This window comes from Chrysochloris asiatica, unplaced genomic scaffold (assembly GCF_000296735.1).
Source record: "Chrysochloris asiatica unplaced genomic scaffold, ChrAsi1.0 scaffold00022, whole genome shotgun sequence".
Taxonomy (NCBI): Eukaryota; Metazoa; Chordata; class Mammalia; order Afrosoricida; family Chrysochloridae; genus Chrysochloris; species Chrysochloris asiatica.
This window is the reverse complement of record NW_006408540.1, coordinates 21,745,148-21,771,672: the sequence shown is the minus strand read 5'-3', so window position 1 is coordinate 21,771,672 and position 26,525 is coordinate 21,745,148. Positions and strand designations below refer to the sequence as shown.

General features: G+C 40.8%; 1 protein-coding gene across 3 annotated transcripts in view; it reads right to left on the bottom strand.

Moving 5' to 3' along the window:
* Positions 1-26,525, bottom strand: part of LRCH1 (leucine-rich repeats and calponin homology (CH) domain containing 1) — a 257,300-nt gene that overhangs the window by 58,572 nt on the left and 172,203 nt on the right. For all 3 annotated transcript variants that reach the window (XM_006837635.1, XM_006837634.1, XM_006837632.1), the window contains exons 4-9: positions 24,913-25,018; positions 18,520-18,656; positions 16,596-16,723; positions 12,249-12,312; positions 8,695-8,800; positions 3,184-3,311 (exon numbers count right to left, since the gene is read on the bottom strand). In XM_006837635.1, coding sequence (XP_006837698.1) covers positions 3,184-3,311; positions 8,695-8,800; positions 12,249-12,312; positions 16,596-16,723; positions 18,520-18,656; positions 24,913-25,018 — 669 coding nt within the window. The remainder of the gene's footprint in view (positions 1-3,183; positions 3,312-8,694; positions 8,801-12,248; positions 12,313-16,595; positions 16,724-18,519; positions 18,657-24,912; positions 25,019-26,525) is intronic.

Genomic DNA, 26,525 nt, shown 5'->3' with positions numbered 1-26,525 from the left:
CTTGACGGTCTTCAACTACAGTTGTTATAATTATTTCCTTCTAATTTTTAGTTTCCCAGCCCAAAGTAGGCAATGATATAAAACATGTATTTTTTAAGTATAAGTGGAGCTTACTGACCACACCCTGAAAGTTGTAATTATAAGAATACAAGACACTGACTCATTAGAGAGGAGAAAACAGACTGACCAATGGCCTACACACCTGCTGGCTTACAAAAACGTGCTCACAGACTCTAAATGTGATGGAGTCAAGGTTTTGACACTCCGTGTATGGCTTCTCCTTTAACTTACAGTAGATTCAGGTTTTAGCATTACCATTGTTCTTACGACTTTGTAAGGAAAGTGTCTTGCAGGAGAAGGCGCCAAAAACATCACTGATTTGATTTCCATTGCCCGTTTATTCCTCTACTTTCTGCCCCCAGGGATCCATCCTGCGGAGCAGCCATTTCTTTGGAGCTAAATCTAGGGAAATTTGCTTCCCTACAATAATATTCTTTACTTTACTAACCAGACTGATTGTTTTCTTTATAACTTGAACTTGGGCATTTGATGAACACATTTTTTCAGGGTTTCCATTTTACCCTTAATTCTCAATTTAAGTTGGGATCTTCAGAAAAATAGAGAGAAAACCCCAATTTTCCATGTTTTCATGACAGACTTGTCTCACAGAGTTGATGGACAGAATGTCAAATCTGGGAGAATCTGTGAGAACCACTGGCCTGACAGTAAGGAGATGAGATTTGTACTTTAGGAAAATGTCTTCTGGCAGAATACAGAGTGCTAGAGATGATGGGAACAGTGTGTGGTGTTTGGGGGAGGGGTCTGGGATAGGGAAGGCTACTTCTGTCCTCAAAGTTAGAAATGAAGAGACTCAAGTGAAGTCGGAAACAGAAAGGCAACAATGGGTGAGAAACATTCTGAAACTCAAATTGATGAATGAATGATGAATTAAATACACATTCCAGATAAAGGGTTAAGGCTCTCTTTGCTTTACCCTTCTATGTAACTTCTGGAGTCCCGCTGTGGCGCTGTGAGTTAGTGCTGAACTGCAGTTGGTTTGAACTGCAAAGTTGGCGGTTCAAGCTCAATAGCCGCTCCTTGGAAACCCTACACAGGGTTGCTATTGGTCAGAACTGACTTGATAGCACTTAACAACAACATGTAACTTTCATATTATGGATTAAATTGTGTCTCCCCAACCCTCCCAGCCCCCACCAAAATGTGCATTGGACTCCTAATTCCTTATATCTGGATGTAACCTAATCTACTAAAATGTAATCAATCTTCTTCCATAAAGCAATCTAATGCTAAGTTATGAGGTCATGCCAGTGTAGGGTGAGTCCTAAACATAATCATTTGTCAAAAAAGCAGATTAGACACGGAGGCACACACCTACTGGGGAAGACAGATGCCATGTGAGGATTGCCAAGAACCAAAGAACACTCAGTGCTACCGACAGGGTCGAGACGCTGGTTTGGCCTTTTCACCTTCAGGACAACGAGAAAATAAATTCCCGATCTTTCGAACCGCCCACCAGTGGTATTTGTGTTATTATAACAGCACTAGGAAATTAAGAAAATTTGAAATGGTTTTCTACAAACTTATGGTAGGTGCATTACTTTTGTCTTGAGGTGGGAATGGTCCACTGAGCACAAGCTGTATGTGTCTGCGGATGCACCAGGATCTTTACATTTGGTCAAATTCAGCTGTATTCCTCCCAACCACCTTTCAGCAATGCCTGAAGACTGGCGTATACTGAATCCAGCCATCATGGCAAAGTCCGCTGAAAAACGGATCAGCCCTTAAAAAAGACTATGCTTGGCTCTCTTGATTTTTAGAAGCAGACCTCCAGGACTTTCTTCCTAGGCCATCTTAGTCTGCAAGTGCCACTGAAAACTGTTCAGCTTCATACAAGTGTCCACTGACTGACAAGCAGGAGCTGTGTATGAGATGAGTTGACCGGAATCAAACTCAGCAGGTCTGAAACCGTCGTCTCTTGAATGCTGTGGTCAATCGGAATTTAACTGAAACAATTATCTTTGAGATTGTTGGCTGCCACAGTTGAAGTCTGCCAGACATCTCATTAGGTCACCAAGCAGAACCTTAACTCCCTACTTGAATAATGAGCTAGTTTTTCTCTCCTCCCTTTGCTATGAGAAAGGGAACATTGCTCAACCTTCAAACACCTCAACCTGCAAGCAGCTCAGGAAAAAGGAACTTCAAAGCAACCTTTCCATAAACTGAAGACATATGTTTCGAAAATTTAAAAATCTCCATTGTTTCCTTTATACTAGGAATATAAGAAATAAGAAGAGCTCTGGTAGTATATTGGTTACTAATCGGGCTGCTAACCTCAAAAGTCAGCAGTTTGAAACTAACAGCTGTTCCGTGGGAGAAAGATGAGGCTTTCTGCTCTTGTAAAGACTTACAGCCTCGGAAACCCTATGCAGGGTTGCTATAAGTCGGAACCAACTCCACGGCACATAACCACCACTACCATGAATCTATGAAGCAGTATGGGCTCAGTGGGAGAATTTATGTGGGAGATTTGGGTGCAATTCCCAGCCAATGTGCCCCATGCACATCCACCAGCCATCTGTCAGTGGAGGCTTGTGTGCTGCTATGAACCTTCAAACTACGATGAACTAAGACGAGAGGCCTGGAGATTTACCTCTGAAAATCAGCCAATGGAAATGGTCTGACCCCATTGAGCCAAGGACATCTTGATGACAGCTAAAAACAACAACTACAGATATACGCCCAAGAATATTCACCTGGAATATATTGAAAAGTAAACACTGTTCAGGGTCGCTATGGGTTGGAACCAACTCGACGGCACTTAACAACAACAACAATGTGAAAGTGTTTATTTTAGCTTTCCTCAGTGGTAATTTGCTAATTTATATAAGTTATTGAGTAGTTGAAAGCTGAGTATATTTCTGAATACAAATGAACATTGTTCATATGCTGCAATAAATAGAAAGGCAGACGCAAGATGGACCAACAAACTAATGTCAGAAAATAAGGCCGACCTTCGAAAAGATGCTATAAAGTCTTGATGTAAAAGGTTTAAGTATTCAGGTAAGTTGAATACTTAAGGTAATGGATTAGTAAACGTGAACTTTAATTTTAAGGCTTCAACCAGATGAAAATGAGTAACGACTTAGCTGACCCTCAACTTGCCTTAATGTAGTTCATAAATTCGGAACTGAGAACATCTGCTCCTTCAGTGAACTGCTCTCTTTCTTCTCCTGACTTTTCATTGTCACCCAAAAGGCAGGGTTCCAGGTGAAATTCCTGATGAAATTTACCTATTAGGAAAATAAAACAGGAAGGCAAAGGCATGAATTCATGAACAGATGAGGAAAGTATCTGAGATAGCTAATCATTTTATCTCCTCTCTGCCTGCAAAGGAGGTGTATCAACAACCCAAGTTTTCTCTTTCCTGAAAGATGTGAGGAAAGGACGGAAAAAAGAGTAAGAAGAGGAAGAAAAATAAAAGAAATGAAACAGCTAAGTCAAGGACTCTTTATAGCTTGGATCCTTATTTAAAAAAAATTAAATTGTCACCTATTTCTTAAGGAATAGGGAAAACTTAAAAGAAGGGTTTTGTGCTTAATAATGTGTGACTAAGTAACTATTCCAAACAAAAATTCGACAAATATTTATTGAGCAACTACTAAAAGACAGGTGGCATGCTAAACATTTTAAGGATTGAAAAAATTGGTCAACATGATTCCTGTTCATCAGGAGCAGGTGCTCTGTGAGAAGGACTAAAACACACAAACGCAAAACAACAGGAAAGGACTACACACAAGCATTCTCAGGTGGTGCTCATCCAAGCAGAGCCAGTTCCACAAGGGGAAGCAAATCACGTAGCACTCTCTAACTTACCTGAAGATGAAAAGGGAACAGATAGGCAGTGGAGTCACTGGGGGGGTGGGGGGTGGGGTGGGGTGTGCGCGACTCTGTCAAAGGGGCGACAGCAAAATGACTGTCTATGGTATTTGTGTGCAGTTACAGCAGAAATTGATTTTTATTTTTTAATAAAAATATACCTATAGTTAGTTTTAACAACAAACATTTTTGGTAAGCTCAGCTTACCTATATAATATACTTAAAAGGCTAAGACTCTATGCTAATTTACTTTTGGCACCTTCTAATGCGCTCCGGATCTTAGCTCTCATTGGGAGTCCTGGTGTGGCGCTGTGTGTTAATGCGCCAGACTACAAAGCCATTTGAACTGCAAGGTTGGTGGTTCAAGCTCACTAGCTGCTCCCTATATAGTGTCTCTATGGATCAGAACTGACACGATGGCACTTAACATGAGCTCTCCTTATGATCCATTTAAACAATGAATCATGTGGCTTCGTGGCATGTTAACATTCACTATTGTTTTCATTGCTGCTGGTGTTTTTATCATCACTGATTTTGTCATATTTTCTGGTGTTTTAGCTACAACATGGTGCTAAATATGGAGTCCCAGTGGCACTGTGGGTTAAGCATTGGGCTGCTAGCTGTAAGTTTGGTGGTTCAAACCCACCAGCTATTCCATGGGAGCAAGATGAGTCTGTCTGCTCCAGTAAAGACTGACAGTCTTGAAAACCTATTCAGCGTCATGATGAGTCAGGGTCATCACTCGTCAGCAGAGTCCTGATGTAGCACTAGGATAAAGCACTGGACTGCAAGGTCGGTTTGAACCGCAAACTCATCAGCCGCTCCTTGGAAACCCTATGCAGGGCTGCTATGAGTCGGAGTCAGAATCAATTCGATTGAAGTAGGGTTGGGTTTGAGTATCATGCCATTGGTATGTTTCAACCTGTATCACTAACTTTTCTGAGAACCAACTAGAAATTAACGGAAAAGAAGTATGAAAAAATTTTTTTTCATTCAATTACCAATAACATTGTAACTAATAATGTTGTTATCCAATGTCAAAAGATTTTATAAAACAATTTGTTGTTAGTAACCATGGTTGTGGTGGTGGTGGTATGGCCGTGGAGTTGGTTCCGACTCATAGTGACCCTGTACAGGGTTTCGTGAGGCTGTAAATCTTTATGGGAGCAGAAAGCCTCATCTTTCTTTCACAAAACAGCTGGTAGTTTCGAACTGCTGACCTTGAGGTTAGCAGCCCGACTCATACTGCTAAGCTACCAGAGTTCCTTGTTAGTAACCATATAACCTAAGATATATTACATTTAATTTACAGTTTACAAATATATTCATCACCTATGAGTCTGTTTTTAACATTGATACTAACAATTACGAAAGATTCGGTATGGTCTGATACATGAGGTGGCTGCCCATAGGGGGTTGATACCAATCCTGGTGACATCACAGCACATAGGGCTGCTCTTTAAGGAGTCCTGTTGTTGTTAAGTGCCGTTGAGTTGATTCCGACCCATAGTGACCCTGTATAAAAAGGTTTCCAAGGAGCAGTTCAAACGACTTTGCAGTTTGAAGCATTAGCCCACAGCGCCACACCAGGACTCCTAGCTAGTAGATTATGTACGTCCAAGTCCAAACAGAGGGAATGAAACTCACAAGCAACAAATTATGATTCTTTTATTTGAAAATTTTGTCTAAAACACTATCCTGTGTACCACATAATATTACAAAGTCTGCTTGATACAGTGGCAGAATTATATTTTTCATAAAGTTTTATTTTATATAAAACCTAAACCATGTTGCTATCTAATCAATTCCAACTCAGAGCAGCAATATAGGGCAGAGTAGAACCTCCCCCACAGGGTTTCCAAGGCCATAAATCTTCACAGAAGCAGATTGCCACAGCTTCCTCCCACAGAGCACAGCTGGTGGGTTTGAACTGCCAACCTTTTGGTTAGCAGCCAAGCACTTAATCACTGTGACACCCATACTAAGCACAGATATGTTATCTTTGCATGAAGGTGAATAATGTACAAGGGAGCTTCAAAAATTTGTGAAAAGAATCCACTAATTTTCAATTCCATTTTCCCACGAACTTTTAAAAAATCCCTGTGTATTTTAGGAGCTCTGGTAGCGTAGTGGTTACGAGTCGGGCTGCCAACCTCAAGGTCAGCAGTTCGAAACTACCAGCGGTTCCGCGGGAGAAAGATAAGGCGTTCTGTCCCGTAAAGATATACAGCCTCAGAAACCCTGTGCAAGGTCACTATGAGTCGGAACCGACTCCATGGTACTTAACAACAACATGGTACCAATTTAACTGAAATATGCTAAACATAAAAACCTAAATATAAGATGTGAAAGCAAACACTAAGTCCATATTGAGTTGGTGGATATAGCTCTCTCATCCCCAATAAGAGGATCCTCAAAACTATTAGGAAGATAATTTCTGTATTAACCCAAAGCATTCATAATTCAATAATTTTCCCCAAACACTAAGATATAATTTCCAGTTCTATAATATTTATGGAGTCTTGGTGTGATGTGTCACTGGACCACAAGATTGGTATGAAATGCAAGGTCGGCGGTTCAAATGCACCAGCTGCTCTTCAGAAACCCTTTACAGAGTCACTATGAGTCAGAACCAACTCGACAGCATTTCACAATAACAGTAACAAAAAATACTATTTATATATATAGTGAAGTGTGGTACTGTGGGATAATGCACAGGACTACAAGATCAGTTTGAACTACAAGGTCAGCAGTTCAAACTCACCAGCCACTCCTCAGAAACTCTATACATGGTTGCTATGAGTTGGAACCGACTAGATAGACGGCACTTAACAACAGTCTCTATCATAATTCATAAAAATTAAAATATAACATTTTCCTTAAATCTCATTGAGCAGATTTGGAGCAATGAAACTACTACCATAAAGTAATTCGAAGAGGGCGTCCCACCAAGATATGAAACCTATCAGTAGGCTATTAAAGGTACAAGAGATATAGAGTGTTTAGTGACCACTATGGTGATTATACCTGATCCAAACCATGGTATTTTCAATAACCTCATATGCATGCAAAAGCTGAACAATGAATAAGGAAGACCGTAGAAGAACTGATACATTTGAGCTATGATGTTGGAGGAGAATACTGAAAGTGCCATGAGTTGCCAAAAGAACCAACAGATCTGTTTTGGAAGAAGTGTAGCCAGAGTGCTCCTTGGAGGCCAGGATGGCCAAACTTTGTCTCTCATACTTCAGACATATTGTCAGAAGGGACCAGTTACTGGAGAAGAACATCATGTTTGGTAAGGTAGAGGGTCAGAGAAAAAGAGGAAGACCCCCGGTGATATGAATTGGCAAAATGGCAGTCTCCATGGGCTCAAGTGTAGCGACAATTATGAGGTTGGCCCAGGACCGGGCAGTGATTCGTTCTGTTGTGCATAGGGTCACTTTGAGTTGATACTGACTCGATGGCACCTAACAATAACAACAACAAATGGTGATTATTTAACCACCTGATTTTAAGTCCTGGTGTGGCACTGTGGGTTAATGTGCCAGACTGCAAAGCTGTTTGAATTGCAAGGTAGGCGGTTCAAGCTCAGCAGCGGCTCCTTGGAAACGCCATACAGGGTCGCTATGGGTTGGAATCGACTTGACAGCAGTTAACAACAATAACAAGAACCGTAGAAACCACCTAACCAAATCATCTCATTCTGCAAATAAGGGGATTAAGATTCAAACTCCAATACATTCCTGGGCACACTTCTCAACTACAGTCCCCTCCCCAATTTGTAGTTGGGTGTAGCTGCTTAAGAAGGTGGATGGTCACTCACTGCAGGTCCAGTGAACAAACTGCCATGCTCTTCCATGGAAACCTTGGAGGTACTGTGGTGAAGATGGAGGGAACTTAGGTCCTTGAAATAACCACTCGGAGGTGAATTGCCTGCCAATCAGCAACTCCCATTTGGATGGTGTTAAGCCACTGACAGTGTTTCTCTGCTATTCATAAGGTTTTCAATGACTAAATATTTGGAAGTAGTTTGTCACTCCTTCTTCCTAGTCTGTCTTCATCTGGAAGCTCATCTGAAACTTGTCCACCACAGGTGACCCTGCTGGTATTTAAAATACTAGTGGCATGGTATCCAGAATCACCGCAACTCACAAGCCACCACACTATGACAAACTGATAGGGTCGCTATGAGTTGGTACTGACTCAATGGCACTTAACAACAAGCCACTGAGATCTAGGAATCCAAACTAGAGTTATAATAACTTAAGTATGTACCACATCAATATGTTCTTCCAGAGAGTAGTTTTAAAAAATCTGGTGTCAACCTTCAGAATAAGAATAGCTCCACTGTTAACTATCTGTGTGACTGTTGTTGTTGTTATGTGCCGTGGATTCGGTTCCGACTCGTAGCGACCCTGCACAGGGTTTCCGAGGCTGTAAATCTTTACAGGAGCAGAAAGCCTCATCTTTCTCCCGCGGAACAGCTGGTAGTTTCTAACTGCTGACCTTGTGGTTCACAGTTCAATTCGTAACCACTACGCTACCAGAGCTCCTTAGCTGTGTGACTAGTGGTAAATTATTTAAACTCTCTGAGTCTTGCTTGCCTCACCTATAAAACGGAGACAGACTGTCTCAGAGTTTTGACTTTAAATGAGCTCAGCCCACAAAGTAGCGAGTGACTGTGCATACCAAGTGTGAAATGATATTATTAGCATTGCCCCATGTGTACAAAATAAAAACATATCATTTGAAATTTCACAGTAAGCACTTTCTCCCCATCTTTTATTCTCAGACCTTTAACAGGGCTAGGGTGATGGCAGGCTTCCTCCTTGATCATCTGTTCTTCTTCCATGATGTTTGACATGGGCACATTAAGGCTAACAGTGTCTTCATCGGAAGGCTACAAAGAGAAGAGGATACTTACTGTTTTATTCAAGGAAGCAGTGCATCAGTATAGAGAGAAAGTTATGTGATAAAACAACATTTTGTGACTCTCCCAAATATTAAGTAAAAGAAGCCAGACTCAAAGAAGGACAATTCCACTTACTCAAGTGCAAAAATGGACAAAACTAATCCATGGTATTTAAAGTCAAGATAGTAATTCAACTAGGACTTTCTGAGGGTGTTGGTAAAATTCTGTTTCTTGAACTTGAAGCTGGTGGTACAGGTGTATGTTCACTTTGTGAAAATTCATCAAGCTGACCCTTATGATTTCTATATTTCTCCATATGATTTCTATATTTTTCCATATGATTTCTATATTTCTCCAGATGTCCATTCCTGTATTTCTCCAGATGTATATTCTAGACTGAAATTTTGCAGATACCTATTCTTTTCTAACCTAAGAGTCACATTCAGGGCACTTACAACAAACTGTGGAATGACTGTCCAAACAAAAGGATAACTGTAAGTAGAAAATTCTATTAGTCCTAAGTCTCATCATTTGTTTAGACAGTAACGCTACTTTGAGATCTGACGATAAAGTTAGTTTACCAACACCACATTAAAGTTTCATATGGTTTGTCACAAAAGGAAAGACGTCAGCCCTTATGATGACTTCTTTGTTTTTTAGGCTGGGAAATGGCATTAAATATACAAAAGAGTTAAACATGGTTGTACTCTAAAAGAACATGTTTTATAGTTTTAGGAATAAGCTTTCAATTTTAGTTGTCTCTGGGAGTCTCCTTTCACCCAGCAGCTGATGAAGCTTATTCAGAAAAATCTATGATTCCGTTACAAAGGAAACATGGAATCTCACTTATTTTCCTAAGACTCAATTTCTGTGTAGCTATTTAGTGAAAATGGAGTCCTGGTGTGGCACTGTGGGATAAAGTACTGGACCACAATGTCGGTTTGAACAACGAGGTCGGCGGTTCCAACTTCCCAGCCTCTCCTTGGATTCCCTGTACAGATTCACTATGGGTCAGAACCGACTCAACAGCACTTAACAACAACAATAATTTAATGATAAGTTTCCAAATCTCCACAGAACGCATTTTAGGTGATCACAGCTCACTCCTCCACCCTTGAGGTGACTACTACCTTCAAAGGAGAATGTTTTCATTTACTTTTTCACACAATCACCAATTGTCTGGAAGCTGGCAGAATACATGTGTGCATTTCACTCATTTAATAAAATAATCTTCCCTCCACCCTCCTACTATCTTAAAAACTTAGCAAAATTTCAATGATATGCATCTAATTAAAAGCGAGAGAATACATGCTCCATCTCCTTTTAGAATATTAATATTTTACATATTCTAAGTGAGAACAAAGAGATAATGGTGTCCTTTGTGTAATATTTTATTAACCAACTTAATTATTCTGAGAAGACACGTAAGGCATAAAGCTGAGGCTGTTTCAATGTAATAGAAAACCAGCTAAGGGTGAGTCGTTTCTGAAATAATGGTCCATTTGAGGGAACTTCAGAGTTTTAATAAAGCTAAAAGGAATGAACTAAAATGTAACCTCTAAAGCAATGTGCTGAAGTTTTAGCCCCCAGGGAGCTGAAGAAACTATTAATGTGGTTTCATGAGGCTTGTTCTCTTTTACTGACACGACCTACTGAGTCACCTTCTGTTACAATTTAGTTTTTATACTGGAAATCTCTTAAGGTATAATAATGCTTTAATGCATTACTTTATAATACATTTTGTGGAAAATAAACCCACGTATCTGAACTATGCATTAAGCCAGCTGAGGAGAACTGGGAAACAGCTGTTTTCTATGAGGCATACTTTCAGAATAAAAAATGAAGAGTCAATAGATGAAGTTGTTGTTGTTAAGTGCCGTGGAGTTGGTTCCGGCTCAGAGCAACCCTGTATGGGGTTTCTGAGCTGTATTTTTGTGGGAGAAGAAAGCCCCATCTTTTCCCTGTATTACATGGGGAAGCTGACCCGTTAATTACTCTACTAAGGGTATTATAATGTTCCAAAGCTCTTAAGTACAAAAATTCACTAACTTCTCTCAAAAGGGAAGAGAGTCTACTGGTGATACATCCTTCCCTGATCGCATCTATATCTTCCGGCTGCTTGGGACAAGAAACCTCATTTCATCATACGAGATTTTGGGATTTTAGTAGATTCAAATGAGAAAAAGGAGCGCTGGTATCATGGTAGATTATGGGCTGGGCTGCTAATCACCAGGTCAGCAGTTTGAATCTCTCAGCTACTCCTCCAGAGAAAGATAAGGCTTTCTGTTCCCATAAAGATTTACAGCTTCAGAAACCCTATACAGGGTCACTATAAGTTGGAACTGCTACCACCACCAAAGGAAGCTGTTGTGGGTGAGGCTACTTAGCTTACAAATAAAGTTTTATTCAGTTACCTAATAAAGCACAATCTAAGTGTTTCCATAAAGCAAGTAATGTTATAAAAATTATGGTCACTCATAAATGCATTTGCTGAGGACAAACTGCTAAAACGCAATCTACACTGGGTTCTAGGAACTCATGCACACACATAGCAACAATGTCTTTAGCAGAATACCAACTTAGTCTGCTGCTATCTAAACACAAACAGAACGATTCTTCATGAATCCCTGCATACTATTTAGTCATGTCAAATACTTATTAAGTAAAGAAGAATAATCAAGTAATATGGGGAAGGAAAGGAAGAAAATAGAAAGACTAATCTGAAGGCATTTGTAAAATATTAGAGACTAAAAATAGTAAACATGGCTAATAGAGGTAACTCCCGAGATCGGAAAGTAGAGTGCTCCTATGAACACTTTCATAAATAGAAATGGTGTCAAGTAAAGACGCCATGACCATTAATCTAAGTAGGGAGTCCTGGTGTGGCGCTATGAGTTAATGTGCTGGACGGCAAAGTCGGCTTGAACCTCTAGGTTGGCAGTTCAAGTTTACCAGCGGCTCCTTGTAAACCCTATACAGGATCGCTACAGGTCGGAACCGACTCGATGGCACTTAACAACAACCACAATAGTGCTTAGTGACACAGTTCAGAGCCATGGCGGTTAGATGCTGAGACACTGAGTGTACTTCCCAGGAAGGAGTTTGGTGACAACCCTCAGGGTGTGGGTGGCCTGTGTAACGAATAGCAGCATAAACTTCTGCTAACTGCTTGTTTCTCTTTCACGTTTTTTTCTTCAAAAAATGTGAACATCCTCTTTGGATTTCTTTTGGTTTGTGAAAGCAGGTACAAACAAATGCAGGTCTTTCATACGAGCAGAGTGGCATAAAGCAAACTTTAGAAAAGCACTTGGTGGGTTTCATAAACGTCAATGCATATTCTCAATCAGATGAGTGAATTACCAGAAAGGAGTTTGGTCAAAATCGGCAGAAGCATCCAGGCGCAGAGAAGGGAAAAAAATCTGACCAAGAAGTTTACCTCTGTGGTAGACAGTCGCTTGTCTCCATTGTCACTCCCAACGCCAGAGTCTGAATCCTTCTTACTGGAGTGGATATCATCAAGATTGAATTCATTTAGAAAAAAAAAATAAAGCCACAAAGTTCACACCAAGATACTTCCATTTACTTTCTAATCATGATTTTGCTATCTAGAGATGATTATTATACAGCGATTAAAATATCTGTCCACCACTAAAGAATATTAAGATACAGGTCTAATGAAAATCAGGTGCTCACACACAATCTAAAGATACAACAGGCACCATGTCGAATAGGAAGTTCTGGTGCAGCACTGTCGGGGAAGTACTGGACTGCTAACCGTAAGGTCAGTAGTGTGAACCACAAGACCAGTGGTTCAAACCTACCAGCTGTTCCTCAGAAACCCTATCCAGGGTCGATATGAGTCAGAAACAGAATCCACAGCACTCACCACTGCCACCAACAATAAATCAACTAGTGATGACCATGTGTGGCAGAGTGGAACTGTGTTCCAGAGAGTTTTCAATGACGGATTTCCCAGATGGTGTTGTTATTAAGTACCATCATGTCAGTTGTAACTCACAGAAACCCTGTCGCGTACCTTGCGGTTCAAGCCAACCTTGCAGTCCAGTGCACTATCATGCAGCCTCACACCAGAGAGTGTAAGATAAAATCTGTATCTTCGGGAGTTTAAGGATATAGTGTCTAACCAAGAGGCCTACTCTTACAAGTCAAATCATTTCTTTTAAACAGTTTTTAATTTTGTTATTTTAATAATTCTGGAATCCTGTATGCTGTAGGATCAGCACTGGACTATGAACCACAAAGACTGGCAGTTTATCCCCATCAGGGATTCCTAAGAAACCCTACACATGTTGGCTATGAGTCAGAATTGACCCAATGGCACTTAACAATAACAACAGCATATAAAAAAGCAATAAACTACAAAAAATGTTTTTCTCTGTCTGGGTGGGGCTGATGAAAGCAGATGGGGATAGGACTCTTGTGGTTCAATAGTGAGTAATTGTTATCAGGACTGACTGTGAGGGTTGGAAATGTAAAGGTAGATGTTTTGCAACAAGAGGAGGAGAGTGGTTGGCTTTGCAATCAAGGAGCGGATGTCCCTGGAACCATCAAGGGAGAAGAGCGGAGTGCGGGACCCTACCCAGAGAAACAGTGATGCCAGAGATGGAGGCAGAGACAATGACATGGAGAGATGGAGCAGCTGGGGACTCTAGACCCAAAGAGGGAGAGGGGCTGTGTACTGATGACCGGGGGCAGGCTTGTAGGGTATACCATTTGGTTGGTTGATGATAGATGGGGAGGATTTAACCATGGCAATGAAACGATATACGACAGGATGCATGTAAAACTAATGTTCTCCCATGTAAACTAACACATAATCCACAATAAAACATTAAAAAAAAAAAGTGTTTTTCTCTTTTGCTAAGTGTTGTTTCTTTAAGTAATTGTAAACTTTTATTCAATGAAAAAATACATTTGACAGTATGTTGTTGTTAAATGCCGTGGATCAGTTCTGTCTCATAGTGACCCTATATACAGTTTCAAAGATTATAGGAGCAGAAAGTCTCATCTTTCTCTTGTGGAGTAGATAGTGAATTCGAACTGCTGACCTTGCCGTTAGCTGCCCAACACATAACCCAATACACTACGAGGGTTCCTTTTGATGGTATGGTGGTGGTTATGTGCCACTGAGTCTGTTTCAAATCATAGTGATGCTGTGTAGGGTTTCCGAGGCTACTAGCAGTTAGCAGCCCAGTGTTATCCTACAGCACCACAACCAGGACTCCATCAGTTGGGGAGGCTGAGACTTAAAACCACCTTGTTCAGCAAATAATTATGCAAACAATTTCTGCAGTGAAGACATTTCAAAAACAACCCGTGTTTCTGTAAATGTGTTCAGTGTGGGAATTCTGTTCTGTGAAAATTCAAGGTTCAATTTATGGCACAAAAAGCCCAAGGACGTGTGAAAAGATTCTATCACTTCCACTCCAAATAGGAAATGGCAGAAACTGTGCACGCTGCATTTTAGTAGCACAATACAAAAATAAAGCCAACAGCTTTCTTAGTAATAGTGCTCCGGAGGCAAATTAAAATTAAAAAAAAATTTTTTAAAGGACATGCATGAGCTTCGTAGGATTTTGCAATTGATAAGCAAGAATACATTTACAGCATAGATCATACTTATAAGCCAACACATGCAAGGGGACATCAAAAACTTAATGAATTATGATTCAACAGTGAGTCATTGTTGCCATGACTAATTGTGACTGTCACAACTGTAAAAGGTAGAAATTTTGTAACAAAAAAGGGGTGGGGTGGGTAGTTAATCTTACAGTCCAGGAACAGAGGATCCCTAGGACCATTAGAGGAGAAGAGCACGAGCGGAATGTGGGACCCTATCCAGAGAAGCAGTGACACCAGAGATGGAGGCAGAGGTGGGGACACGGAGAGAGGTAGCAATCGAGCACTCTAGACTCATGGAAAGAGAAAGGCTGTGTGCTGGCGGCCAGGAGACAAGCCTGCAGAATGTGCCCTTTGGTTGTTTAAGTGATTATATTCCTAAGTGTTTTTGTGTACATCCCCCCCAACAAAAAACATACAGAGGGAAGAGAAGCAAAAATACTGTTGAATGTTGATGCGGGGAGGAGACTGTAATCATTGCAATGAAACGATGAGTGTAAAACCGATGTTCTCCCATGTAAACTATCACTCAATTCACAGTAAAAACGTTAAAAAAAAAAAAGGAAAAATTCCATTTTTCAAGGAGCTTTCTGAAGAACCTTCCTACATGCATATATATATATATATATATATATATATATATATATATATATGCTGCTGTTTTTTAAGTGCTATTGAGTCAGTTCCAACTCACAGTGACCCTGTATAAGTTTTCCAAGGAGCAGCTGGAGGGTTTGAAGTGCCAACTTTGTGGTTTACAGTCCAGTGCTGATCCTATAGTGCAGTACCAGGAGTCCATGCACAAATAAATACATATAATAAACTAAAATCCACTGTTGGTTCTAACTCATAGTGACCCTATACAGGGTCTCTGAGTTGGTACATTTTTAAAGGCGCAGACAGCCTTGGAACAACTCATGGGTCTGAACCACCAGCCTTGCAGTTGGCAGTCCAATGCTTTTCCAACAGGGCAACCAGGGTTTTTCGGAGTATATATTGTTGTTAGGTGCCGACAAGTCAGTTCTGCCTCAATAGCGACCCCTACGTACAACAGAATGGAACACTCCCCAGTCCTAGGCCATCCTCATAACTGCTGTTAGGTTTGAGCCCATTGTTGCTCCCACTGTGTCAATCCATTTCCTTGGGGGCTTTTCCTTTCTTTGACTGACCCCCACACTTTACCAACAAGCATGAAGTCCTTTTCTAGCGACTGATCCCTTCTGACAATATGTCTAAAGTTATGTGAGACTAAGTCTCATCACCCTCGCACCTAAGAAGCATTGGGGCTGTCCTTCAACTAAGACTGATTTGTGTGTGCATACACACCAATATGTATGTATGTATGTATATAAGAGTATGGATTCCTGGTGGAGCGCTGTAGGATAAGCACTGGACTGCTAACCACAAGGTCACCAGCTGCTCCTCAGAGACCCCATTACAGGGTCGCCATGAGTTGAAATTGACTGGATGACACATAACAGCAATAACAACATACACATGTGTATGGATGTATATATGTTGTTGTTATGTGCCATCGAGTCAGTTACGACTCATAGCTACCCTGTACAGGGTTTCCGAGGCTGTAAATCTTTATGGGAGCAGAATGCCTCATCTTTCTCCCACGGAACAACTGATGATAGTTTCAAACTGCTGACCTTGAGGTTCGCAGCCCGATTCGTAACCACTATGCTACCAGAATGCCTTATATATGACGCAAATCCTAGAGACACATAGACACACACACATACACATGTACATGTGTGTATGTAAATAAAATGAAAGTACTCAGGAAGGATGGATTAGGAAAGGGGAGAAAATGAGAATTGACATATGGCAAAAACATTATCAAATGCAATAATTTTCTTTCTTGTTTCAATTGTTGTTGTTGTTAAGTGCTGTTGAGTTGGTTCTGACCCCATCTGTATAGGGTTTCCAAGGAGCAGCTGGTGAACTTGAACCACCGACCTTGTGATTCAAATTGACTTTGTAGTCTAGCGCATTAACCCACAGCGCCACACTAGCACTCCTCTTATTTCAATAGCTTCTACAACTGGAATTGGTTGAGTGAAGCAAATGGAGTTTTTAATTGTCTAGGTGGCACTGGCTTAAGACCGGGGCTTCAAGTGAGAGTAGAGGGACTCACCTGTCCTCCACATTCTGGTGTATATGTGGTCTGTCCATTGATTGGAGATAAAGAGAGTCAGCTGTCTTCATCTGGCACGCTTGTATACTTAGATACTTGAATATATGCACTTTGCCCTTGGTGCAAATCTATTGAGAAATTAAAAATACATCTTTACCTTTTAAATAGCAAAAGAAAATCTAAATACCAGGTATCTTAGTCTGTAAATTTTCATTTTAAGTAGCATCGTAACAATGCACACTAAATTTGATTACTCCAAAACATATAAGAATTTAGGAAAACAAAAACAAACAGAAGGGAGCTGCTGATGCTGCTTATCTGCAACCCTAAACCTCATGGGACATTCTAGTAACAGGTCTAATAACAGGCTTAGTGTTTCTGTTCTACCTTCTACTTTGCTATGTAGTGGGGAGCGGGGGTGTTAAAGTGTATAAATTGTCAACCAAGGTAAAACAATTGGTCTCTATTAATCTGGAGCAACAGAGGAAGAAGGAGAGACAACAATAGGAAGGGGAAATGGAATGGATAGTTAATTGCCTCCAAGAACAATTGCCTTTGCCATGAGACAGAAGAATTGGATGGTGTCCGACTGCCATTATTGAATGTTTGGATCACAGATTCTATGGAAGGAACCTGATCAAAAGGGGGAATATGCAAAACAGAATTACAAATTCTTATAAAATCCAGTTTTTATGGAGCCATGGAGCTCAGATAAACCTCTGAATCTATTGCCCTGAGAAAATCCTTAAACCTTATACCAAAAACACTCTCTGTAGTGTTCTTTATACCACACAACAGTTTTGCTCTACTAGTAAAGAATGTCTGCCTTAGCACTGTCTTCTTTCCACAAAACGATCTCTATGGAATCAAACTGGCAACAGCCAGTCAAAAGGTTGGACTTTTTGTGGCTTAGGGGCAGTAAGTTTATGTGAAGGGTGGAAGAACAATTTGGGAAAGAAAAGGTGAGAACCGCTACGATTCTTGAAGAATGCGATCAATGTCATTGAATTGTACTTGTAAAAAAGAATTGCTGAATTGGTATATGTTTCGCTGTGTGTATTTTTTTTACATTAATAACAAGGGAAAAAAAGAATTTAGAGAATTATTTCCTCCAATTCTACTTTGCAAAGAAAATCAAGCTCAATAAATTTCTAACTTCTTGACCTAAGCTAAAATTTTTAACAGAAAAAAAATTTAAGTATAAATAGTATAAAAAAAACAGAGCAGAATTATTCCAAAGGATATTCTTGGCTGCTATCGTTCTGAAAGCAGATTAGCAGGCCTTTCTTTCAAGTGCTGCTGGGTGGGTCAAACTGCCAGCCATTTGTGCCACGCGGGGACCTTAAAAAGACTACAAAGCTTCACTTATTTCCAACCCCTTAAGGCAGCAAAACAAGCTCTAAAAAATTCTATTGATTTAATAGCTATTAAATTATTTTAAAGTAAAAAAAAATTTTTTAATGTTTACACAGCTAATATTGGATGTACATTATTTTGTTCTCAACAAAATGAGATTGAATACCAGCTCAAGATAACCAAAAATCATCTTTTTAAATGTTTAATTCCATTTTCTTGCTAGCATTAAAATAAAGAATGCAGTTGACCTTTATTATGTACATATTCCATATTGTAGACGTGCCTACTGATTAAGAAAACATTTTTTATATAATATCCATACCCGTGGCACATTCAGAGCAGTGGAAATTTTGAGCTGCCAAATGTGCAGGTTCCTAGCTGAGCAAAATAATGCTGATGCAGCAGATAAGTCAATGTACCCAAATTCATGAAAGGTGTGTGCATTTTGCGTGACTTCTTATGATCACGCCTGATATGAAATCAGCAAAGTATCCAAAGACCAGCTCTGAAGAGTTGCTTGTGTTCTATGGATAGCATACCCCGTTGACGGCTGTTACCGGGGTCTCACCTGTGCCGGAGGAGACTGCAGAGGATTATTCTCCAGCAGTAATACTTGCAGCTGCTTCATCTCTCTAAAACAAATCGGAATCGCGAGTACTTTATTGCCGGAAAAGTCAAACTTTACCAGGGGAAGATCTACTAGTTCTGAAAGAATGGGGGAAGAATGGGGGAGGGGGAGGGGAACCAACAAAACAAAACCAGATTAAGTAAGCAAGAAGATGAAATAGTTAAAACATCCAAAATATACATTTCTGCTCATCAGAAAAATATCAGTTAGTTTAATCAAAAGCAAGACATGCATTACGAATAACACATGATGCATTGCATATAATATTTTACATCAGTGGATAAAACTTTTTCACTTCGAGTTGAACAATGCTAAATTGTTAGTTCTGACAAGAGCAGAGCAACTCTACAGATTTACAAATCTGTTGTTTAAGAGGTAACAGAATATTCTTATCTCTTCCGTGTATCTGAGTTAGTTTCAACAAATAGCTTCATGATTTTTTTTACAGTGTTTTAAAAGATAAACATGATCGAAGGCATTCAGAATGTTCTGACAGCTCCTATAATTCTGACTTGATGAGGCTTTTTTCACTTAACTGCTTTTTGAAAGTCCTCTGTAGCTTTTTACAAACAAGACAGAACATTATATTTAGTTTAAAATCCCCACCCAGCAGCACAGCAAATACTCAGTCATTTCAAGCATTCAACCCAACACTGGCAGCTGCTGGAAACGAAGTCAAATGCATTCCATAGAGAGGCTGAGCAATGCCAGACATCCAGGGGGGTGCTAGGAAATCCCGAGATCTCAGAGTGAGTGGTCAGAGGAGGCTCATTCCAGAATGGGAGCCACATCACTTTTGCTAGAGGACCCATTAAGATCTTTTAAAGACTCAAGGAGTTCAAAAGTAAGAAGAAAGGCAGGCTTTGTATAAAAAGAAAAAACTGCAGGCAGAAACCTGGGGTAGAGGCCATTACTGCATCATGGTAGGACTGTCAGCTTCCCTGTGGGGCAGGGCAGTCACTTTATGCTCAGTGTTGATATGATGATGAACAGGTTTCAGAGGATGGACTAGGAAGAATAAAAATGCTGTGGAGCACAGTAGTCCAGTCCATAACTGACCACGGGGACGTAGGACCTGGCACTGTTTCATTCCATTGTGCACGGAGTCGTCATGAACTGAGGTCTGAATCTTCTGCAGCAAACAACCTGTCTTCCCCTACACGCACTACAGGAATATTTTACTTTACTCGGATGTTGTTGTTGTTGTTGTGTGCTGATGAGTTGGTTCCAAAGCTATACCATCTCAAAAATTCACCAACAAAGATCTCTCCTCAGAATTCAACTTGCTTTGGGCGTGTAAGTAGGAGACTTTGCTTTTTTCATACTTCATGAAGTGCTTTGTTGTTGTTCAGTGCTGTTGAGTGGGTTTAGGCTCAGCCACTCTGCATAGCATTTTTGAGGAGTGGATGGTGGGTTCGAACTGTTGACCTTGAGGTTAGCAGTCCAGTGCTTATCCTACTGGGACTGAAATTGCTAGAATGGACCCGGTGGGTATCTAACTCAGCAGGTCCCTAACTTGGTTCCATAGTATGTAAGTTATATGTTGACAGACTCAGGAAGCAGCATTTTGTTTTGACTTTTTTGTTTTCTTTTTGGAACACAAGTTACACAGCAATCGGCTCTTTGTCAATTCTTTTACAGAATGAAACACTCTAAGTCAAGGCTATAGGGGCTAAATTTGGGGAAGACAGAAGGAGGGAAATTGGGAACAGTTGTCAGGTAATAGAGAATAGTTCTCATAATGACTATTTACTTTTGCTTTCAGTTTGGAACACAATTACCATTTTGGTTTAGGAAAAAAAGAACCTCCTGAAGGTTTCACAACAAGGAAATGGTGGAGAAAATGAGAACTCTGCAACTGCAGCCCAGAAAATGTAAAAAAACCTAGCCGCAAAAGGGAGTAATAAAAAATAAAGTTCAAATCCCACTTCTCTAGCTTTCCACTCAAAGACAGGCAGTAAATGGCTACTTTAATCCTCTGCCCATCTGGTCCTAGAAAGAACAAAATATAGTTGTAGTAAAATCACCACAAAATTTATATGGGTAATTAAGCTACAAACTTTTATTTCGCCCCACCTCAAATTGAAAGCATATGAGGAGGGGTCCACAAAGAGGCAAAACATGGTATATGGAAAGTGGTTTCATTGATTACCTGAAAGCATCATTATCATTTAAGCAAAAGAAAAGTTTATTAGCTCACATAGCCCGAAAGACGTTATGATTCTTCAGAGAATGACAGAGCTGTAGGGGCCCAGGGCTAGAGGACTCCACGGGGCCAGGATCCTGTCCCCAGCACTGTTTTTAAGATTTTTTTGGAGGAAGTAGAAGTTTTTATAGCTTTGAGTGTATCGTAAGATATCACAAAGCTGAGAAAATGCAATCATATTTTATAAAAATTTGTAACTGATCTTTCTAGAGAAAGAAATACTTTTAAGGAAAGAAAATTAAAAGTGTTAAGTACGTTTAAAAGGGGCCCTGGTGGCACAAAAGTTAAGCACTCAACTGCTGCCCTGAGGGTTACTGTTATTGGTAAGTGCCGTGAGTTCCAATTCATAGGGACCCTGAATGGGATTTCCAAGGAGCGGCTGATGGGTTTGAACCGCTGATGTTGTGGTTCAAACCGACCTGGAGGTTGAGTGCTTATCCTACAGTGCCACACCAGATGGCTTGAACCATAGTGACTCTGTGGATAAAAGACCTGGCGATCTACTCCCTTAAAGATTAAAAACCAAACTAAAACCACTGCCATGGAGTTGATTCTGATTCATAGTCACCCTACATAGGGTTTCTGGGATTGTACATGTTTATAGGAACAGGCAGCCTCATGTTTCTCCTGAGGAGTTGCTGGTGGGTTTGAACTATTGACCTTGAGGTTAGCAGCCCAACATTTAACAAGTATTATAGGCAACCATAAAATATTACATTAAATTTTATTTTGGAAAATGAGAGTTCAATTATTTGTGATGCAGTCATAATGATGCTGTGGTAAACCCATGCATGTAAGTAAGCACAGGTAAGCCCATGCTCATCTTGCTTATTGAGCAACCTGCCCTGATTTCACACAATCGACCCTGACTGCACAATGGAAAATAAAGAACAAATTTCTTCACCAAGTTATCCCAAGTAATAAGGCAATACTTCTTGATGCTTCTTTGAAATGCTAGTCAGAACAAGAAAAGGTGCAAGATGGCAGACAGACTCTTCAACCTCCCATTTATACAGCATATCATAGCTTATAAACTTCTTCCCTTCACATAAACTCCATTTTCCTGCTTGGAGTAAAGATGCATTATAAGCAATGAATCAAGGTGCAGGAAGAGAATCTTAAACATCAGGCAGCTCTCAAATGTCTGTGTTAATCACCAAGTGCTGATTGTTTTCACTTTGCATTCTTAAGTAGATGTGTGAAGTCAGCTGAGTCTAATATCCTTAAATGAAAAAGTGGAAGTCAGTGTGATCCTTGGGAATCAGAGTGCATCTTAAACGAAGGCATCCAGTATTGTTTCTGTCATTGACTTATATTCCTGGTGCAGGTTCCAATGTGATTCCTAATATGTGAAATTCAGATTGGTCATCACTCACAAGTCTGCTTTGATAGCCTTTGTTGTTTTTGTTATTGTTAATTGCTGTTGAGCCGGCCTCCAACTCACAGGGACCTAATGAACTTTGTCCCTTCCTTGAGTTAACCAAAGAAAGCAACTTTGTCCCTTCCTGGAGTCAACCCACGCTTGGTCGTGCCCACTCCATTGTGACCCATAGGATTTTCATAGGCTGATTTTTTTCTTTTTTTTAACTTTTTATTGTGAATTGAGTTAAAACTTACAAGGCAGATCATCACTTTTACATTCCACAAACCATACACTTCATTACGTTTTAAGGATTGCAATTTCCTCAAAGTAACATCAGTTATCCTATTTCCCCTGCTCTGTAATTGTTTCCTTTCCTCCTTCTTTCCCAGCCCTTCTGAATTTTGTCCTTAGGTAAATGCTGCCCTTTGATTTTGAATGGCTGGCCATTCTGTGGTGTGTGTCTACTGAACGGCTGAAAATTCTGTTATGAGAATGAGTTTAGTTCCAGACCTGAAGGGTGACCTAGAACCATAGTCTCTTTTTGACCAATAAGCCTGGTTAATGATTTTGAGTTTTGTTCCACATTCTAGGTCCTTCTAAGGAACTCTGGTAGTGTAGTGGATTATGCGCTGGGTTGCTAACCACAAGGTCAGCAGTTCGAATCCACCAGCTGCTTCTGTGGGATAAAGAGGTCTTTTTCTCCTGTAAAGATTTACGGAGACCCTATACAAGGGTTACTATGAGTTGGAACAGACTCTGCGGCATACAACCACCACCACCACCATCTAGGACCTTCTAATGCGATCCCCTTTTAGAGCAGTTGGTAGTGGTAACTGGGCACCATCTAGTTCTTCTGTCTTAGGGTCATGGAGACTGATGTTCACATGTTGTATCAGTCCATTGGGCTAATTATTTCCAAGCATCTTCAATTTTCACCACGCTTTGTCCCTCAGCACAGGGAGAGACCAATAATTAAACCTTAGATGGACACTCATGAGCTTTTAAGATCCCAGTTGCTACTCACAAAAATAGAATGTAGAACCTTGTATTCGAGGATTATGTCATGCTGATTGAGCATGGTGTTCGTAAGCTGATTTTTGGAAGCAGATCACCAAGTGTTTATTCCTAGTCTGTCTTATTCTGGATGCTCCACTGAAACCTGTTCATTATCACAGGAACACACAAGTCTCTACCGACTAGTAGGTGGTGTCTGGGCAGGCGGCACTTTGGCCAGGAACTGAAACTGGGTCTCCCATCTGGAATTCGAGAGTTTTTATCACTGAACCACCAATGACATGTGCACAGCTATTAATGGGATATCCTTTCGGAGTAGAACATACCGTTTTACTTAAACCCCAATACAGTGTATCAGAGGAACCATTCATCCCAATAGTGTAGAAACTCACAGCTGCCAGGGAAAGGTTTGCTCAAGAATTTGGAGACCCTGCATTCACTCTGGGTGGGGGAAATTGAGTATCAATGTGGAAGACTCTAGGGTCCATCAATGTTGCTGGCCTCTAAGACATTTACCAAGACTACCCATGGCACTGGTGTGGCACTTTAGGATAATGCACTGGATCACAAGGTTGGTGTGAACTGCAAGGTTGGCGGTTCAAACTCACCAGCTGCTCCTCTGAAACCCTGTATAGGGTCGCTATGAGTGCCTGACTTGAGGGCACTTAGCAACAACAACGAATATTTGGTCAAACATTTAATTAACTCATCCCTAATGTGACGGTCCTGGTGTGGTGTGGTGGGTTAATGCACCAGACTGCAAAGCCATTTGAACTGCAAGGCTCGCGGTTCAAGCTCACCAGCTGTTCCTCGGAAACCCTAGACAGGGTCGCTATGGGTTGGAACTGACTTGATGGCACTTAACAACAACAACAAATGTGATGGTTGGAGTCCTAGTATGGCACTGTGGGATAAAAGCACTGAGCCTCAAGGTTGGTTTGAACCACAGGTTGGTGGTTCAAACTCGCTAGGCTGCTCCTTGGAAACCTTATACAAGGTGGCTATGAGTCGGAACCGATTCAGCGGCACTTAACCACAACAACCCATGGTATTAGTCCACTCTCACAGGGCAATGTCCTTGTTGAATTAAAAATCCTAGATAGTAGGGGTTCCCAGTCAGAGTCCCCAGAGCCCCAAGACCAGAAAACCCTAACCACCAGCATCTGAAGGACCAAGCATGTCCTCCAAACCACTGTTTAGGATATTCTAGAACATAGCCTCACACAGCCTTATGGTGTGGCACAGTAGGATAAGCACTAGCCTGCTAACCGCCAGACTGGTGGTTTAAAGCCATCAGACACTCTTTGGAAAGCCTACACAGAGTCATTATGGTAGGAATCAACTTGAAAACACTTAACAACAGCAACCACTAGAATAAAATTTACAATGTGCGCATAACTTTCTTTCTGAAAGTAAAATTCACATTTTAACTGACATTAATTTGTTGTTGTTGTTAGTTGCATGGCAATCCATGTGTAACAGAGTAGATCGGCAGTCCACAGGGTTTTCTTGGCTGTAATCTTAACAGAAGCAGATCGCCAGACCTTTCTTTGGTGGTACTGACAGGTGGGTTAGATTCACCAACCTTTAGGTTAGCAGTCCAGTATAAACACTTGGTACCACCAAGGACCTTAACTGATGTTCACAGGAACACACACACACACACACACAACTAGAACCTCCCTCTTCACAAAAGTAAACAAAAAGATAAAAACTGCCCATTTTCTTCACTGTTTCCTCTGCTTTTTACCTTGTGGTAAAACTTTAAGGTAATTTCTTCTGACATTCAGTTCTCGTAGTGACTTCAGTTGGCCGATCTGTTGGGGCAAAGCTGTGATCTCGTTGCAGCTGACATCCTGCATCAAAAGCAAAGAGGAATCATAAATAACTGTTCCCAGGAAATCGGGCATTTCATGGAGGGTCTTCTTTCATGCTGCTCCTATTCAGTAAAGCAGGACACAGAGAAAGAAAAGAAAATTCTCCTCAAAGGAGAGAAGAGAGGTGACAAGAAAGAAGTCATTGGCATTCGACAGCAACTTTGCCAGCTACTGGCCTGCCTCGTTCACATTCTTCAGTCTTACTTTATTCTTACAACAAACCCGTGAGGCATTTACAGATCTGGAAATGGAGGCACAAAGAATATAAGTCAGGTGCCAAGATATGCAAGCACCAGACTGAACACTATGAACGAATAACTGGCCCACAGTTAAGTCACTGTAGAATAAGGCTTCTCGAGAGAAGGAAGGGGCTCACATTTTATGGTATGAATATTAATACACTGTTTAAGTGCACATTTAAAACAAAGTTCACAAGGGAGGCTGAAGACAGACCAGAACTCCTTTCTGTACGTTTCACTTGTAAAGCTCTGGCGTCTAGGAAGACTGTTGTTGTTAGGTGCCATCGAGTCGGTACTGACTCATAGCAACTCTATGCACAGCAGAACAAAACACTGCCCGATCCTGGGCCAACCTCACTATTGTTGCCACACTTGAGTCCATCGATGCTGCCACATGGCCAATCCATCTCGTGACTAATACTATGTTATTCCTAGATTAGAATCACCTCTTCACACATACAAAATGGAGGCCATAAAGTTGGTTGTTGTTGTAATCTGCCCCCAAGTTGGACCCAACTCATGGTGACCCATGCACAGTGGAAAAACATGCTCTCTCATCCTGTACCATCCATAACTGGTTGCAGATTGGAACACTGTGATCCAGAGCCTTCACTGGCTGATTGTGGGGAAGACAGCCTTATCTTTCTCCCAGAGTGGCTTGTGGGTTTGAACTGCTGACTTTGCAGTTTGCAGCCCAATGTTTAATGAACGACACCACCACGGTCCCTTATGTCCAAAATAAGGACTCAATAAATGTGGGATGAAATTTCTAAAGTCCATTATATTGATACCCTAAATGCTGAAACTCATTCTACCTCATGGCTGGGACCTCAAGATATTCTAATTTATACACCTAAAGCCCGTGTGGGTTCTACTAGGTAATATGGGACCCCAGATATATTTGGGTGATGAATGACCCAGTGGGAGTGATCCTGCTTTACTTCTGAATCTGCAAAAAACTCCCCTTTCCACCTTGAAAAAACATATGCCATGTAATGAATTCCACCTCCATGTATGTCAGAGAAGAACAGTGCTCCATAAGCGGCTTCAGCAGCTGATTTGTCAGAATCAGGTCTTTCTTCTGAAGTGCTCGTGGGTGGATTCAAACTAATAATCTTTTGGTTAGTCACTGAGGGCATTAACCTTTCGCACCACCCAGGGATTCCCCTTTTCACCTTGTTGTTGTTATGGAGTTGGTTCCAATTCACAGCAACCCTGTACAGGGTTTCTGAGGCTGTAAATCTTTA